Raw genomic sequence first — 19,596 nt, 5'->3', positions numbered from 1 at the left:
TGTGAGAGAATATTTTTGTTTTTACTGCTTGCCTACAATTAAGTCTAAATGAGTGCCACGGTCCAATGAAGAGAGCCTCAAAGTGTTTTTTAAGTGGAATATCTTGGTTAAATCACATAAGTATTTCCGCAATTACCAAAGTCCTCTCCCTTTGCCTTTCGGTCACGAATGTGTTGTTGACAAGGTGCTGAAAGCATACAAGAAGCAGACTTGAATCAAACACTTGAACTGAAGAGTTATTCTTTTCCAACTTTAGAGCCTGTGTTGTTTAATGATATAATTCTGCCCCTAGTGAATGAAAAACTGTGTCTGCAGTAACTGACTGTGAAGAAACAAGTGTCTCTTTGCTTCTTAAAAAGACGGAGAATGGCGAGATGAAGGAATCAGAGAGCCGAACCTCCCCGCCCCCACCCAGATCCAGCTCAGGAAACTCCGGGCCCTCTGCTCTTCCTCTGCGCTGACGGCACTTAATCACACTCGTAGCACTGTAATAGTCTCCTCATCCACTCTCACGCCTTGCCCCTTTATCTTCCCCTTCTCCTCCTCCTCCTCATACAATCTGCTGTCCTCTGTCAGAGTGATGTAGAGTCACGAGAATGGGGAAACACCTTCCAAGGAGAAAACACACATGCACAAGTGCCTTCTCACAACACACACACATGCACACACACACATGCACACAGAGCTCCTTCAGTGCTGAAGTGAAACAACTTGTGCTGCATGAACTTGGACAGCAACATTTCTCCAAACTGAAGGTAAGATGTGCAGCAGTGTCTTTCAGGGGACGAACTGTGAGCTATAATGTTAGTGCTTTTTGAGGAGAGACTGGTCTGTTGATTTTAGGTTTGTCATTTAGTGTGTGGTTTAAAAGTCGGTTTACATGTATAGACTGTCACACTGATTTTAAAAAGAGATGATCAGTCCTCCTGCTCCAGCTTATGTGGTCTAAACGCTGACACTACAGACACAATAGTAATTTAACAGCAAAAGTCACTCTTGAGATTTATGCATCAGTGTTCCTGCATGTGCGTTTACTCTGTTTGCTAAGCATTTCATTGGAAATATTCTTTCTTAGATTTGTTGCCTCAAAGCAAAATGTCAGGCAGTTTATCTTTTTTTTTTTTTAATGCTGCTTCTCTAGCCCCAAACAGTCCTGTCATTATTTCTGTGGATCATTTTTTCCCAGAGCATGAAACCAGAGATCCAGAGTCGTACCCTGTGATCTCCTTCTGACGTCAGTGTTGGCTCACTTTAAAAAAGGGAAATTCTTTAGGGGGGTAATTACATCTAAAGGAGCTTTATATTCTCCTCACACTGTAAATTCTTTAGCAGATACTACAGTCTTACCCACAGACAATCCTATTCATCTCTGGAGGCTGATTCAGGTTTATGGGTGAGAAAACATCTTTGTTTCTCCAGCTGTGGCAGATACTTGTGTTGATAGATTGTCCTTTTTTGTGTTAATTTCATGCAGTACAAATAATACAGTCACCAAAGCCCCAGTGTCTTGTTAGCATCATCTTTGCTGTGTCCTTTTTTAGGGTTTTACAGACTCCACTGCTGTAGTTATTTTAATACAACCCAGTGATCACAAAATCTGGATTTTTTTCCCTTATATATATGTTTTCTTAAAAAGAGCTTTCCAAAGTGGCAACTCTTCTGTGTGACACAAACTAAAGCAGTGATAGCATCAGTGAATAAACACTCATATTTTATGTTAAACAAACTATGAATAAACACCCTGAAGTCTTTCAAACAAAGAAATGGACGGCATGTTTTTGTACAGTGTGATGTTATTAATGTTTTGGATCGGTTAAACCCTTGAGAGATACAACTCCTGACCCTGACAAACCGTTACGAATTCTTATAAAACTCCGATAACAGAAAACCAAATAGACTTATTTTAGGACTATTAATACTTAGTCTCAGAAACTCCAGTAAGAGGTTTCTTTATGAACTACTTGATGATGAGAATTTATACTTGAATATTTTTACGGTGCAAAGTGTTGTTCATTTTATAGTGTGACAGAGGTCTCCAGCTTCACTAAAAGTTTCTAGTTTACATCTTGGATTTGTAAGTTTCATACTGCACCCTGTTTTCTAAACTCTCAAAATCCTTGCTATGTGTACATGTGTTAAACTGAGATTCAGGTGGAGCACACAGAAAAAGATGCACGTAGATTATCCTGCAAACTGGAGCTCAAACCTCCAAAGTTAACTAAATGTGTTTGAGTGGAGAAAGATATAAAGCGAGAATTTGTAGCTGTAAAAAGAGGATCTGCAGAAGTCGAAGTCAAAGCCGAAGTCATGACCAATCACATTCTGTAGTGCCTTGTTTCTGAAGCTGTGAACCTGTGGGCTCAGTAGTGGGCAAGGTCATGCTATTAACAGCATTTTTAAATTGGAAGTATTTGGATTATTTTTATTGTTGGTGAGAGACAGCATTTTTGAGTAGAGTTTGAGGACCAGTACTTTAGTTTAACCCTGTTTGGTTAGACTAGGGGTGTCAAACATAATGTCAAATAAATCAACCTGGCAAAGACTCCAATACTGGACAGCTTAGAAAATGTGGAGTGCATGGATTTTGAACTTTAACTATATTTTAAGTTTTACAGCTTTTCCTATTGCTTAAGACCCCGCATTGCCATCCATACAACACCAAAGTACAAGGAAATTAATTCATGAAAACCTTTTATTAATTAAGCACCAAAACCTTTTCTATAACTTTACATGTTTACCATGTAGTTTAAGTGGTTCAACCCACTTCACATCAAAGTGAGCTGTATGTGGCCAATGATGTGAAGTAAGTTTGACATTCCTGGGTTGGATTTCTTTTATACACCTGCCTTACATGCAAACCGAAGAACAGCATGTACACATCTTGTTCCAGCTTTGTGCCTCTTTCCAAACAGCTCTGTGTATGATTTATTACCCCACCTGCAGCATTGTTTAACTTGGGATTAGATCACAGTCTGTCAGACGCATGCAGTCTCTTTCTCCGTCGCCCTCACTTCACATCTTAGCAAAATATAAAAATATGCCTGTGTAGGTTTAGACTGTGATAACTAATAATCTGCCAGTGCTGACGCCAGGGACAGAGATTTAGACTGTCCACACAAACCAAAGCCAGCAGTCCATTAGCGCAGAATGCTAACAGTTGGCCAAACTCTGGGAAATCTCAGAACACTGTCAAGGTCCACGTGGAGACGACCGGGGCCAGTCGACCCAAAGCATGAAGCTCCTAAATCCCAGTCCTGTTTTTCTGGGTATCCGACTCAAAGGTAAACACGGTTCAAAGTAGCCAAATGAAGATAAGACCTAACCATGTTTTCGATTAATGTCAAGATGTATGTTTGGAGTTCTGGCAAAGTGTAATCGTTTGTGCACCCACTGGCAGGGTGGCCTGGTGTGTGTCAGTTTTTTCCAGATATTATGACAAACACCCTGCAATGAGAACATTTATTTAATGCCACCCATACCCTGCTGAAAAAGAATCGAGGAGATACGCCAGTTTGGAACTACTCTGATAGATTTACACTTTAGATACTTGATTGTTTTTGACCTGAACTAGTCTGTACTTCTGTGCACCTGAAAGTGTTCAAATGGCTTGAAGGGGAAGGAAATGGACACGCAATCATCCGTTCCTGAACCCTGACGTTGGAGGCGTCGCAGAGCGAGCAGAAGAGGAAGAAAAAGAAGGAGTTTCGATATTTCTCTATCAGCTGATTTCTAGAGTTTTAACATGGGATGAGCTCCTGACTCCAGTGAGTTAAGGTACTGTCTTCGTTATTTTTCTCAATTATAAAACATTCATTATCATGGAGACTACAGAAAGCATTTTGAATAGCTCCTTTCAATAGGACAGTATCGCTGTTGCTGTATTAGACTATGATCACGCTGGATGCATTTCTTAAAGCGCAGCACCTTTTTTCCATTTCAAAGAACCACATCTCGATTTGGGTTTAAGATATGGTTTGTTTTTAGGAGTGTCTCTTGTCACACTCCAAGTTAAACAAGTCCCAACGTCAGTAACATCTCACACTGCGTCAGTGGAAATGATCTTTGTCTAAGCAAAGTTGTCAGTCTACTGATTTTACCTGCCATCTTTCCTCAGTGTAACCTGAGGAAACAGCTGGACAGGCATCTCTGTGACTTGAAATTAGGGCTTATATTTATATTTATATTTATCTCATTTACTTTTTACATGTATGCTGGAAGAAAAAAAAAAAATCCAGAATCAATTGGCAAGTAAATGTTGGTCTATGGTGTGTCATTTTCATCAGCTGGCCTTGTAACAGATTGCATGCTATTTCTCAAAGTGCAACATCATGAATGCTCTTTTGTGCCTCACCTTTTAATCTTACCTGAGGGCTTGAGAAACGAGGGCAAAAAAAAAAAATCCAGTCTGTTTCATGCAAAAAGCTTTTAAAGAACAATTTTGTGATTAAAATCTTGTATAACGTTGGGAAGTACCCACCGACACGAACATCTGAAGTCTTATAACACTGTAAACTTGAAAGAGGACGGCTTGTTTGTCACGTATACCTCTTACAATAGCTATCGCATCAGTGACAGCTCTGCTTTTGGACAATCTGGACTAGTTGAATGTTAATTAAAAGACCAGCGAGTCGCTCAGTGTACATGCAGTGTGGCTTAAGGACCCACCTTTAATGCAGAAAACATTTTGTGCAACAGCTCTGAAACATCCACACTGTGTGCCAACTGTAAGAGTAAACACTTTACAACCTGGATTCACTCAATCACCTGTCTAATAACAGTCATACTAATCAAGCCATGAAAGTCTCACTAAATTAAAGTGCTTGTCATTATTTTCCACCATGTTAGTAGTTTGTCACGTTTGGTGTCAGTGACTCTCAGGTTTGGGCCTGATGTCTTCCAAGAACACTTGTGGTGCTTTTTTTTCTTTGCTTTTTTTTTATAAAAGATATTTCCGTGCTTGTACATGTAGCACCTCTCTAAAGGAACTTCCTGTTTATGGCCAGTTGTATCCTGACTGAGATCCCAACCAGAGCTGGACCTGTGAGCTGAGACCCTTTAACCCTGGAGGGGCAGGGAGAAAGACGGGGAGAAAATGCGGTGCACTACCCTCACCACCCTGCTGGTGGGAGTCATGTTGTACCTGGTGATGGGAGCGTTTGTTTTTGTCACCCTGGAAAAGCCCACAGAGACCTTGGCACATGAAAAGCTGCTTGAAACCAAGAAAAAATTCCTCATGAGAAACGACTGCGTCAACGAGTCGGACTTTCACGAGCTTGTACAGGTATCAGTGGACACAGTACGTCACTATTATCCCACTCACACTCTGAAGCAGCTTTAAAATATGGTTTATTTACGGTGGCCCTGAGAGGCCAAATGGACTGCAACTTAAGTAAACACCAGCAATAACAAAAATGCTGCAAAAGCTCACAAAACACAACGGAATTAGGAAAAAACAAAACAGAAATATCTGGGGTCATATCACCTGTGTGGGATAGGTGGTCAAAGTAAGTAGCACTGAAGTATTTATATTTTTTAGGCTTACTCGATTTGTTTCCATGTAAATGAAGTTATGTCAGCACAGTTGAGCTGTTTTAAAGTGCACACTGTATAACATTAGTGAGTAAATATTTAGAAGTGTGCCGTCAGAAGGCCGAAGCTTCCAGTCTGTATTAGATTAACAGCAAATTAAAGATGCTGAATGTAAATGTAAATAACCAAATTGCTGTAGTAACATTATCGCTCAAACCAGATGGGCTTTTGTAACTTGAATGTTTTAATTTGAAATTGAGCTTCACAAAGTCTGAATTCGAGTGGAACATAATCCTCCAGACTACATGTATTTTTCTTAATCTCACATTAAACAAGGTGTTGAAACACGTCCTTTTAACGATCTTTTTTCTGATTGGCTGTCCCTTGGACAGAAGGGAAACAGAAGGTTTGAACAGCAGGATATATGGGGTGCAACAATACTCGTATCGATATTGAACCGTTTGATACAGTGCTTTCGGTTCGGTACGCATATGTATCGAACAATACAAAAAAAATTTTATTTTATCAACTTTTCTTCTGACGATGCTGTCTGTGTTGAGCGCTCAGTGGATCTGCGTGACTACTCCGCCTAGGCTGCACTGTCGAGCGCAGATCCACTGAGCAGAGCGCAAGCTAGCGAGACAGAAGTTAAGCTCGTTGCAACATGGCAACTGCCTCAACGCTACCCGAAATTGAACCTCCACCACCCTCATTGAGATCTGGCGTTTGGAACTATCTTGGTTTTCATGTGAAGCATGACCCTGATGGTAAGCGCGTCATGGACAAAAGTAAAACAGTATGTCGGATGTGCCACGCAATGCTCAATTGGTGGGAACTAGCACGTTAGCGCAGTTAGCTGGTTAACATACATATATATATATATATATATATATATATATATATGAGAGAGAGAGAGAGAGAGATTAGGGGTGCAACGATACACAAAATTCACGGTTCGGTTTGATACTTTTTTCGATACAAAAAAATGTTCATGCCTTTTTAATTTGTCATTTATTAAAATTATAAATATATATTTTAACTCAAAAGTACAGTTTTTAAATTTAATGTTGCTGAAACAACAAAATAATAAAATAAAAAAATCTGATTGAGGAATCACTCATCTTTGGAAAAGAGTTTATTACAGAGAAATGGCTCTTTCCAAAATAAAAGCTATACTATACGCTTCTTCTGGGCTATATTCTCAGCAGCATATTAAACATATTAGGTCCCCATAAGGAGAATCATGTGCTAACGGCTGTCTAAATGACTCAGGTAAAGTTTGTACCATGCGTGCTTGTTGTTTTTGTCTGCTTCCACTTGTCTTTGCACTAGGATGCTGTCGGAGTAAATGTGCAGTCATATTCGTTGTGTTCCCACTAGTGCTGTCAGCGTTAATCTTGTTGAAATGACGTTAACGCCACAACACGGCAAATCTTCGTTAACGCTCGGATTGCCCCGTGCGTGGGGCTAGACGGCCAACACGTTAACGAGCTAACTGCGCTAACACACTAGTTCCCACCCATGTAATTGAGCATTGCATGGCACATCCAACATACTGTTTTACTTTAGTCCATGACACGCTTACCTTCAGGGTCATACGTCACATGAAAACCAAAATAGTTCCAAACGCCAGATCTGAATGAGGTCCATGTTGCAAGGAGAGCTTAACTTCTGTCTCACTAGCTTGCCCTGCGCTCAACACAGACAGCATCGTCAGAAGGAAAGTTGATAAAAAAAAAAATTAAAAATTTGTATTGTTCGATACATATGCGTACCGAACCGAAAGCACTGTATCGAACGGTTCAATATCGATACGAGTATCGTTGCACCCCTAATAAATAAATAAATATACACACACACACACACACACACACACACACACACACACACACACACACACACACACACACACACACACACCTCTACCTCTCAGGCCAAGGTATTCTGTAGCACAGAGATATTCTCTTTAAGTTCCTACTGTTTACCACGTGCTGCTTTTATTTTCCAGATTTTACTTAATATCGTTCTTTATGTACGCTACGAGGTCCATGCATTATAAATACACCCATAATGTGAGTAAATAAAATGAACAAATAGATAAAACTTGGATGAAAAATTAAATTCCTTCAGGGTTTGATGTCTGCAGTCGAGGCAGGCCTGAATGTGAGCAGAGTTCCTGCCAACTTGACCAATCGCTGGGACATCGCGTCTGCCTGCTTCTTCTGTGGCACCATCATCACCACCATAGGTAAGTGACAGAGCTCACCTGCAGGGGAAACATTGCTCTCTGAGTGACAAAATGATCCACCTGATGCACTGTTGAGGTTCTCTTTTCTGAGAAAGTGTTACCTGCATTATTTTCACTGAAGCATTTAAATGTAGTTTGGTATCATCTAAATTTGCAAGGATTTAGCCTGCAGGTGTTTTTATGGCTTGATAAATGTCACACTAGAGCTTATTTATGTCCTTGTTTCAAAGACACGCTACTTAAAATGTGATCAAACTGTAGCTTATTTTTCTGGTCAACAAAGTATTCATGAATTGTAGAGGCACAGCTGATGAATATTTTCTAATACCCCCTACTAATTAAAATAATTACCCAAGGTCCCTCTTTAAATTGTTTGTGCATGTCAGCTTTTATAACTAGCGTCATGTCTTTTTGATTAATCCTTCAAACAGGCTTTGGGAACCTCTCACCTCGGACGACTTACGGCCAGTTGTTCTGCGTGTGCTACGCTTTGGTTGGCATCCCCATGTTTGGCATACTTCTCGCTGGAGTGGGCGACCACATGGGCACGGTGCTGCGGAGAGCTGTGGCCAAGATTGAGACGCTCTTCCTGGTGAGAATGGTCTGTCCTGCCCATCAGCCAAAACTTAGGAGTAAACAGCTTTAAACCTACAAGGCACAGACTTCTTATCAGTGCTCTACGCAGTAAACTGTTTGGTTCTCTCTAAGTTGCAAGTTAGAACCATGCAAGAACCAAATGTCTGGGCTCAGCTTTACAGATAAAGTGAAGAGCTTGGTCACTTGGTAGAAGCTCAGAATAGAGTCCTCAACATCGAAAGGAGCCAGTTTGGGCATCTGATTTTGGCAGCTCCTAAATGAGCTGCTTTGTACATGTCCGACTAGGCAGGGAACCCAGGCAGAGATTATGTTTGTCAGTTGGGCTGCAGAGTCCTACCAGAAAAGCTGAACTACTAAATAAAGCTGTTCTTGGAACCTTATTTCTCCACAAAAAATAAAATAAAAATCACAAAAACTGTCTTTGTAAGTGAATTTTCATATAAAACCCGCATTAGAGTCAGATCAGCTGAATCAGCACTTTAGCCACAGCTTAGAGCAACCGGACAGCAGCCTTATTCAAGGGTATCATGGTCACCATAGTCAAGTCATGTTGTACTTGTTTATTCTTTCAGGACTTTTCAAACAGATGGGTATTAAAGCTGCCCCACTGTTACATCTTCAGTCCATGACTTTAGTATAAAGAAAGAAAATAATCCTGAGATGCAGACATGTGATGAAGATGCCAGTGTGGACCAATAAAAAGCTGACAAATCTCAACATTCAGCCTGAATCCAGACAATTCTTTTTCCTTTTTGGTTTAATCTAGTTTAATTCTTGCACTTTTTTGTTACATGTATAGCTGTGTTGATCTTGATTTATTCTGCATCTGTATTGGCTTCTATCTTTCTCTCTGATAGAAACGCAAGGTCAGGCCCACGACTGTGCGTGTGACCTCAGCAGTTCTCTCCATCTTAATTGGCTGTCTGATCTTCCTCGCTGTGCCGACAGTCGTGTTTCAGAAAGTGGAAAACTGGAATTTCTTGGAGTCGCTCTATTTTGTGGTCATCACGCTCACCACTGTTGGCTTTGGAGACTATGTACCAGGTACAGACCAATACGCTGAACATGTAACCTGGTCTAGAGCAGATTATGTTCAGTGTTTCAGTTTAATGGTGGTGTTATGGGCATTTTCACAGATCCTTTTCCAAATGACAGTCTGTAAGTGTGATCCTCTGCTGAGGGAGTGCTTTTTAGCCCTCTGCCTTGAAAGTCTGATGGGGTATTCTCGTCACCTGGGCAGGTGCGCGGTGTGGACACCCAAGTTTGTGAATGCGATACCTCAAGTTAGATGATGTAGGCATTTCAAATTGATATCATAGTTGTATTGACGGAACAAATTTGAATAACAGGGCAAGTTTTCTGAAAAAAATGTGAATGCAATAACTTCAGAACTTCAGAAAAACTAGTTCATGCATTTATTGCTTCCAGGCTGGACTACTGTAATTCATTATTATCAGGATGTCCAAAAAACTCGCTGAAAAGTCTTCAGCTAATCCAAAATGCTGCAGCAAGAGTCCTGACAGGGACTAGAAAGAGAGAGCATATTTCTCCTGTTTTGGCTTCCCTTCATTGGCTTCCTGTTAAATCCAGAATTGAATTCAAAATCCTGCTCCTCACATACAAGGTCCTAAATAATCAGGATCTTATCTTAATGACCTTGTAGTACCATATCACCCTATTAGAGCACTTCGCTCTCGCTCTGCAGGCCTACTTGTTGTTCCTAGAGTATTTAAAAGTAGAATGGGAGGGAGAGCCTTCAGTTTTCAGGCCCCTCTTCTGTGGAACCAGCTTCCAGTTTGGATTCGGGAGACAGACACTATCTCTACTTTTAAGATTAGGCTTAAAACTTTCCTTTTTGCTAAAGCATATAGTTAGGGCTGGACCAGGTGACCCTGAATCCTCCCTTAGTTATGCTGCAATAGATGTAGGCTGCCGGGGGATTCCCATGATGCATTGAGTTTTTCCTTTCCAGTCACCTTTCTCACTCACTATGTATTAACAGACCTCTCTGCATTGAATCATATCTGTTATTAACCTCTGTCTCTCTTCCACAGCATGTCTTTATCCTGTCTTCCTTCTCTCACCCCAACCGGTCGCAGCAGATGGCCGCCCCTCCCTGAGCCTGGTTCTGCGGAGGTTTCTTCCTGTTAAAAGGGAGTTTTTCCTTCCCACTGTCGCCAAAGTGCTTGCTCATAGGGGGTCATATGATTGTTGGGTTTTTCTCTGTATCTATGAAGCGCCTTGAGGCGACTTTTGTTGTAATTTGGCGCTATATAAATAAAATTGAATTGAATTGAATAGAACGCCGCGACCTAGGCACCTCCGTGCCCTTTTATATGAAACCTCTAATTAACGCAAATATATGAATTGTTTTTCTGCTCTTTTCTTCGTCATTCTCACGATAAACTGCATATATTTGGGTTGTGGTCTGTTTCTGTCAGAGGCCAAACAGCCTGAACATATCACTCACTCACAATTTATATGACATTTATATACAAATAACCCAAAAACGAGGTTTATCTATCCACCCACAAAGTTACAGCTGTAGTCTCCCCCCCGCTGAGGTTTAATTAATGATGAATGGTCAACTTTGTACAGGACTGCCTCTTTCTGTCATTTCTGTTCTGTGAGGTTCACTGGAACATCACATTAAAAATTTAATCAACTTTCTCTGCATGGAGTTGGAGGTACTGAAGACAACAGCTTCTTCAAGCTTCTGGTGTTGTTGTGGATCGTGTTTGGTCTTGCCTACTTTGCCTCCATCCTCACCATGATAGGCAACTGGCTGAGGGTGCTGTCTAAAAGGACTCGTGCTGAGGTGGGAGACTCCAGAAATGTTATCTGAGAGACACCTAAACTTGTGTCAGTTCTTCTATGTTGTAAAGCTAATGTTAACCTGTGTCCCTGTCAGATGGAGGAGCTGAGGGCCCACGCAACAGACTGGACGCAGAGCATGTCCAAGGATTTCCGCATCCCAAATCCTCTGGAATTTAATGACCCCTTCCTCCTGCAGCGGCGGCGCTGGAAACGCAGCGAGCGCCGACGCATCCGCCGGGGAGCCCAGGGTACACTGGGATACTGGGTGCGAGGGGGACCTGAGAATGGACATCTGTCAAGTCACTGGGCTGGCCTGTCGAGCTCCATGAGTGAACTGCAGGACAATTCGTCCGGGGTGAGGGGAACTAACTCAAAGGCACAGGTGAGTGCAGCTGGAGGGGGAACGGTCCCCATATCAGCAGCAGGGTACAGGGCTGACCCTGCTGGGGTTCTGCAAGGGCAGGGCAGGTCATTTCCTCACCACCTGTCCCGCTCATTCTCCGTCCCCGTAACCCGCTCCGGTTCACAGCTGGATGTTGTAGGGGCACGTATGCAGGAAGGGTCACTCTCCGGATCAGAGTCTGCATTCGACTCCAGGTCAGATGGCTCCTCAGTCTCCTTCTCCTACATGGCACCCCACAAGTTCCAGCCGTGCCAAACCATCGGCAGCATGGAGGAGGGATCAGTAAGACTCGCACATATGGACACATCAGAGAGGAAAGATGAACTGATTCCAGCAGAGAACTATGAATCTGCACCAAACAATAGCCACAATCAGGCACCTGACCCTAGTCCTTCTTCTCGCTCCTCCCCTGTGCCCACATCCCTACCCGAAGTCCTCCTTCCCTCCCCTGACATCACCACAGCCCCCTCACCAAGCTGCCAGCTGCTCGACTTCTTCGGCGAGAACTTGGCGTACATTGACGAGTCCTCAGACACCCTGAGCGACCGCCCCCAGTCCACGAGCGAGGAGAAGAGGAGACGGCCCCGAAAGCCTAAGAAGAAGAGCATGAGGAGACAGCTATCACACAGGTGGAGCTCGCTGCAGGTGAGGAGGCCCAGCAGTGACATGCAGCCACCATCCCATCCTCCAACACCACCTCCAGCATCCTCTCTTTCAGACCTGTCTCTACCTGAGAACCAGACAGATGCAGCTCCTGCACTCTGACAAAAACCAGATGTGGCAGCCAACATCACAGCTGTGGTTCTACACTGCTGCTAGCTAGAAGAAACACGCCTCATGAATGCAGCTGTTGTTCTGGGGGTTTTTTCTTTTCTTTTTTTTTGGTGTTTATAGTTAGCCTCACAAAACCACCTCACCAATATTGCTTTGTTTCTTTAGTGTGACTAAAACGATATAAGCTGGGTTTGAGTTTCCAGGACGCTCTGACAAAGAGATAAATCTGCCTTTCAGTGAGGCTAATCGTGCAACTTTAAGTGGACCGCTCCTCTCATAAACAAGGTTCGGGACTGAGTGAGTCACATCATTACCAAGATGTCATTAAACATAATTATCTGCTTTGTTTTGAGCTGCTGAGCTCAGTGGATTCTCGGCACTGACTTGACATTAAATCTGAGATTTAATCTGGCTTTGTGAGGCTAACTTTTGAGGAGCGACTATAAGCTTTAAATTCAGTGCAGGGTTTACACACAGCAATTTACAGAAGCTGTCGGCTGCCTCGCCTGAAAAAAGACCACTTCCGTTAACATAAGAAAAAAAATCTTTTTATGAAATGCAGCCTTAAAAGGGAAAGACATCCGGGGATGTGTTTTGAACAGTAAACGACATGTATTTAAAGTGTGTGAGGTCGTCATGTGCTAACTAAATTGATCAAAAGACAAGATGCGCCAGGATCTGGGTGGCTTACCACCACGAAAATTCCCGGGTGAAAACCCTGCCGTGGGTGGAAAACCAAAACCACAACAACAGCACATCCGATTCAGAGCACGGCAGGGCCATTACTCTTCATCAGAACTGCACCATTGCACCATGGTGTGCTGTCATTCAGGTCCTTAAGTTGTCAGTCGTTTTAGGGATGATGGAAAGTGACTACTAAAGGATCTTCAGACTATTTTGTGTTTAAAAAGGGTTATAAAAGAAAATCAGATGATTAAACCTGATACAGTCACACCAAAGTCATTTAAGTTAAGTTTGCGCTGCGTACCAACTTTGCAATCAAGTGTCCTTAAATCACTGTTGGTAATATTCTGCTTGTGTCCACTTTTCCACTTGACAGCTACAGTTTTTAGGTTTAATTCTTTTTCTGAACAATAACAAGTTTTATATCCTGTGTAATAACCTTTCATGTCCCATTTTTTTGCCAGTTGATATCTCAGATGTATCTTACAGTGACGCATTAAAGAGACCTTTATTACACACTGTTACCAGACATTAAGTCTTTATCCTGTAACTGTGGAGTTTTCTTTCACTTTTAATGTCACTAAACTTTTTACACTTGGGTCTTCTACTTTATTAATCACAAATTTGCAAATTAGAACATGTATTAATAAAACACTTAGTGGTTTAACACTAAAAGCCTCACAGGGACCCAGAGTGTGTTTTGGTGTCTGAAAGCGAAAGAGATAAACTCTACAGGGTGCCTTTACATTGTGCAGTGCCTACATTGCTCATACGGTGATATATACCCAGTTTTTCATTCTTATTATCACCGTGGATATTATAAGTAAACTTTTTCCATCCTGGCTTTTTTAGGTAGTGACAGGATGGTGAGATGATACGCAGCACATGGCTCTAGGCAGAATCACCACCCAGGCTACAGCAGTGAGGACACAGCCTCTGTACATATGTCAGGCAGGTGATCTATGGGCGTGCCGATTTTAAACTGTGCTTTGGTGCAGAACCCTCAGTTCATCCACCGTCTGAAACAAATCAGTTTTAGTTCATCTTCCTTTAAGACGACTTTCTTCTGATTGACCGCAGCTCACAAACAAAAGGTTTGAATATCGGGTGGGTGGGGCTTCCGTGTTCACACCACGAGCTGTGTGCCTGAGATGCTCTCAATGATGTCATACAAAACAGAGAGCAGAAGAAAACTGAGAATGAGGTTTTACAGAGTTAGTTCTACAGTAAATACACTGACCTCATTATTTTAAACTTTGGTCATGATCAATATGAGCGTCCAATTTAATTTACGAAGGACTGTGTTTTTTAAACACTGCATTACATATGGACTGCGCTCTCATTCGCTTACATAATATATGTTAATTTCTTGTCTGTAAATCTCTAAAGGTTCATTATATTATATTCGGCACACGTTGCAGACAGAATAAGACGGGCACACAGTTGGCGCACTGTGCAGCAGCAGATGTGAAATGACCTGACCTGAAAGCCCTGAATGAACTCAGCTTTGGGTGAATGTGGTATAAATTGCCTCTTCCTGCTTACTCAGAAGCAGGAACTACTACACGAGGCTATCGTGGCATTTTGCCCTCCACCAGTGCCAAAATAAGTAACGGACAGAGTCTACACTCAAATTCAGGCTCCCACATATTCTGTCACTTGTTGACAGAAAGCTGGAAGTAGATGGCTCATAGTGGTGCGCTGACTATGAGCAATCAGCAGTAATGTCATTATGAGTCCTGAGTGATGACGGATGCTTTTTTAAATTATTTATTACTTTTCCTTTTTGTACAATAAAATGAAGGTGGACAGCAAGGATATTATTGGGCTTTATGCTAAATATGTACATAACTAAACATTAATTATGCACAGCAAAAGCCTTGAACTATCCCTTGTTTCTTTATATTTTGCTTCCAAGGGCCTGACCATTTTCAGAGAATAATTGTTTTTTTAAGGTACTTGGTGTTTTTCTGACAGGCTGCTATTAACATACTTTCTTCCCATGCCTCCAGCTGAGTTTATTAGAAATGCCAAAGATAACACAATTCGACAGGCGTAAGATGGGATTGTTACACCAGCAAGGTGATTCCAAAATATATCTCAGCAGTTTATCTTTGAGGAAAGAAAAAAGATTTTTCTATCTACAGCCCATAAACAGTATCTGAACGCCATATTCTTAAGAAACAAAAACAAACAAAAAAACTGGCACAGGACAAGCAAGGTGTAGCTGGACCTTCAGTTGATCCATCTACGGGTCACTGAAGCCTCATCAGAAACGGTATCAATGGAAGGATGGGCATCACATCTTCAAACATCTTTTTAAAAAACAAAACCCACAGGAAAGATAACTTTTTTTTTTTTTAAAAGATCAACTTTTGCATATAAATACTTGAAAAATAAATTTCAACTACATTAAAAAAAAAACAAACACACAGCTAAAAGCCTGTTAAAGGCTGTATTTTCGTATGTGATTTAACCCTGTTTTTAAAAATTAGTCTTAGCCTAAGCCTAGTTTTAGACTAAATACTTTTTAATTGTAAGTCTTTGTATTAGTTGAGGATTTGTTTTAATCCAAGGGTGATAAAGTGTTGTGAAAGCTGTAGATTTAGTGATTACTTACAAGGGGAAAAAATAGCTACTAAATATTTTCTTCTGTTTTATGAAATGTGGCCCACTTCACAAAAAACTCCTGTTGTAATAAATATGACTCCCACAGTCAACACCAGACAGACTGAAAGTCGAACTTAGCCACCCTGCTGTGCAGTTATTGAAAGAAAGCACAGAAACGACGCCCTCGTCTGTTAAAAACCAGAACAGCTAGGCCTCTGTGGGTTTGGCCTTACAGCTGTTTTGTCCCAGCAGGGCCTCAAGTACAGCTCTGCTCTCCAAATTTGACTGCTCGACGAATATGGCTTCAATAACGCCGAGGCCACAGATCGGTATCTTCTGTTTACTCCTGTGTCTCGTTGCCGCTCTGCTGCTTGTATAACTCTATATTTTGTGTTTATGGTGCCCTGTTGCCCCGAGAGCTGCGTTTTAATTTAACTGGCAGGAATAAATAGGAATGACTTCAATCTAAAGTCTCGTCCAGACCTGTCATGTGAGCTCAGACCATAAGGTGCTTGTGTGAATGAATTACTTTTTTAACAGGCTCTCTTACTTTTTGGTCAGCACGGGGAGGGTGAGCGAGCGTTTCCAGAGCCAGAACCATTAATCATGGCATATTTTGCTGCATGGAGGCAAAAATAGCAGAATATATGAATGTAGGGGTGTGCTGTACTCACACTCTTTTTCTATAGGTCAAAGGCAGGGTGTGTGTGTGTGCGTGTGTGTGTCAGTGGGTGTGTGTGGGCAGGGGTCGACATCCACAACAGACGTCCTTCTCAAGGACAGAGGGACTCAATGTGAGACGGAGCAAGGCGCTCTACCGTGGGATAAGTACAGGTTGGATTTAGCAAGGGGTAGTTAAGTGGAAAAGACTAACAGATGCTGGGGCTAGTTTACTCAGGGGGGAGGGAGGCTCACCACAGCTCGAGGACTGACACCCCAACACACACACACACACACACACATACACAGAGTGAAGCTGTTTCTCACTGCTGCTCAGAAAAACAATTTTATTGTAATGCCTCTAGAACAGTTTGTATCTCTTTAAGCTACTTTCACAGCTGGGATTTAAACCACACTGCATTAAAGGACATTAAAAGATCAGTTCACCAAAAACAGCTCCGTGCAGCAGCATCCAGCCATGCAGGCAGTTTTGGGTTTTAGATGCTTGCTTTTGAGAAACTGGATGAATCAAGGGCCTTTGACTGTGCGATAATTCATTTCTTACACTATATATCTCTATTTATAAAGTGTAAATAAAAAAAGCCGACTTCAGTTGGTTATTTTTTTTAATCTGATTAAACAGACTGCCAGCCTCTAGATAAATAAACAGCCTACTGAGCCAGAGAGTTGTGTGTGTGAGTAATGACACAAATTATAAATATAGCCTATATGTAGGCTAATAAACACATGGATGAATACACAGATTAAAGGAAAAAGCATTAGTGCTGTCAATGCTATTAATGCCTAACATTTAAACACATACAAAAAAAAAAAAAGAAAATGAGAAAAACAGACTTTTTAATTTATTTTTGCTCAAAAATATATTCTAATAAATTCTATTAAGAATGATTTCATTTTATTTTTCTTTATACTGTGAAGAGAGCAAATTAGCAAATCATTACAAGGACTGCTGCTGGGGAATTAATTATTAGGAAACTCTTGATTGAATTCTTCACCTTCACCATTTTTTATGTTTTTTTTTTTTTTCATTGTGGCATTGATCCTCTTACTTTTACTTTACTTTATAACGCCAAGTATGTCATATTTGATGAGATTTAGTAAGTTTTTCAGATGTCTGTATCATCAGTGTTATTCCCCCCTGAATAGAAACATTAAATAGCACAATAAATCTTTAATTACACAAAAAGTAGCAAATATGATACAAATGATATATATGTAAATTAGTATTTAATTTTTAATCAGACAGTTAAAAAATTAGAATTTTCTGGCAATTATTTCACAGGTCAGGCTTTAGAGCGTTATCGCTCACCACCCAAATGTCATGAAGATGCCACCTGACGACCTCCTCTGTACTCTTAATGATGCGTACAAATATACCTCACTATATATCAATAAAGATGAGGTTTGGCGACCATTAGAACAGGCTCTGGGTTTTCACTAACTTTTGATGCACACCTAGTCGTTTTGTTCTGGAAACGGCCTGAAATATGACAGAAACCGTTGGGTTCAGGAACAAGAAACAAGGAAAACCCTAAAACGGGTGTTTTAGGGTTAAAATGTCTCAGTTATTCTTCTGCTGAGTGTTGATCTTGTGGTCAGAGCAGGGTTATAAGTCATGTCTGGTAATATTTCTGGGAATTTAAAGTAGATTTCACGTTATACGAAACGGTCACATTCATACTCTTGATGTGTGATACCATTGATTTCCTTTCCAAACCGATACCAAGTAAAATTCATTGTGGCATCGACGATACTGATCTGATACTTTGTACAAAAAGTTAAAGTTAAAAAGTTAATTATAACTTCAAAATGATTACAGGACATCAGAATACTTGTTCTTATTGTTTAATTATAAAGAGTTATCATATAGAAATAAAAAACCTGACTGTGTGTGTTAATTGATGATGTTTAAACACATAGATCTTGACATTTAACATGTATATACTTGCCTGGACATTTCAACAAAAACATTCAACATTCACACTTCCCCTCATTCACAGTAGTCCTGTGCCACATCACAAATTTTGGTATCAGTCCAATACCAAATAAATACAGGGCCAGAATTGCAGATATCAGTACCAATAATTTTAAGTTATTCAGGCAGTTTATTGGGGGAGAGTAGTGTGCCATGACTTATGAGATGAATTCTCAATTTGCAAATTCTGAACACATTTTAATCAGCGCTATATCACTGCGATTGTTACTTTCCACAATAATTAGTTAACACAACACACCAGCTTTTCATGTGTTTTGAAACTGGGTTTTTGGAGACCTGGGATGTAAAATAATTAACACAGTTCAGTGGGCTACATACTAAACTTGAAAGAAGCAAAGTATTGTTACAATCATGCTAGTATCGTTTCAATACCAGAACCAGTGTTGGTATCGTTACTATCGATATTTGGATCGATCCACCCACCTCTAATTCTTACAGTTCACTCAAAAGACTCTGAAAACAGCTCACTTTGCTGTTTTAAGAAAATTTAAGGGGACCTGTTATGCTTATACTCCTTATACTCCTTATATCTCCTTATTATTTGTCATTTACACTGTTAAAGTGCTGGATGCTCACATCCAGAGTTTAAAACAGTGAGGTCAGAGTAGACTATATGAATAAAAATAGTGGGCCACACCTCTTAATCTTTGAGTTTACGTGTACAAAATCCAGCACATAGATATGCAGTCTGCCTTTATTAACATTCAGGGAAAAATGGGTCGCTCTAAAGAGGTCACTGAATTCCAGCGTGGTGCTGTAATTGGATGCCACCTCTAAAACGAGTCAAGTTTGTGAAATTTCTTCCCTCCAGCATTTTCCATGATCAACCGTAAGCGGTGTTACTGCAAACTGGAAACGTTTCGAAACCACAGCAGTTCAGCTATGAAGTTACAGACCACGCAAAGATCCAGACCGGGGTCAGCAAATGCTGAACCACCAACGTTTTGCTGACTCAATAACTGCAGAGCTCCAAACCTCCTCTGACATTATCACTGGCACAAAAAAAATTGTGCATCGGAAGTTTCTTGGCATTGATTTCCACGGCCGAGCAGCTCGTGTAGGTGTAATGTGTCGGTGGCTCAGTGCTTCTGTCCATATATCTATGTGCAAGTAATCCCTGTGAGCCAAAAGCCCAGCTTCACCCTGCACTAAAAACCAAGTTCCAGACATTTTTTTTTCTCATTTTGACTCTGCGTGATGTCACTGTGATAGAAGGGACAGTTCACTCCTGTAGGCACAGAAGCCCCACCCCTTTCC

The 19,596-nt window shown here is 41.1% G+C and overlaps 1 protein-coding gene across 3 annotated transcripts; it reads left to right on the top strand.

Moving 5' to 3' along the window:
* The first annotated feature begins 64 nt into the window (after positions 1 to 64).
* Positions 65 to 13,576, top strand: kcnk4a (potassium channel, subfamily K, member 4a). Of its 3 annotated transcripts, none has more exons than XM_040015540.1 (7): positions 65 to 3,764; positions 5,004 to 5,281; positions 7,660 to 7,777; positions 8,209 to 8,378; positions 9,232 to 9,418; positions 11,056 to 11,192; positions 11,286 to 13,576. In XM_040015540.1, exons 2-7 carry the CDS (start codon positions 5,093 to 5,095, stop codon positions 12,357 to 12,359), a joined length of 1,875 nt encoding a protein of 624 aa, XP_039871474.1. In that variant the 5' UTR covers positions 65 to 3,764; positions 5,004 to 5,092; the 3' UTR covers positions 12,360 to 13,576. The 3 variants fall into 3 exon arrangements, with proteins under 3 accessions (XP_039871474.1, XP_039871475.1, XP_039871473.1); XM_040015541.1 differs by having other exon boundaries at positions 65 to 3,774; positions 8,209 to 8,369; XM_040015539.1 differs by having other exon boundaries at positions 65 to 3,774.
* The last annotated feature ends 6,020 nt before the right edge of the window (positions 13,577 to 19,596 follow it).

The sequence above is a fragment of the Simochromis diagramma genome, unplaced genomic scaffold (assembly GCF_900408965.1).
Source record: "Simochromis diagramma unplaced genomic scaffold, fSimDia1.1 OVJJ01000685.1, whole genome shotgun sequence".
NCBI lineage: Eukaryota > Metazoa > Chordata > Actinopteri > Cichliformes > Cichlidae > Simochromis > Simochromis diagramma.
Note: the sequence above shows the minus strand (reverse complement) of the source record. Positions and strands in the feature narration are given on the sequence as shown.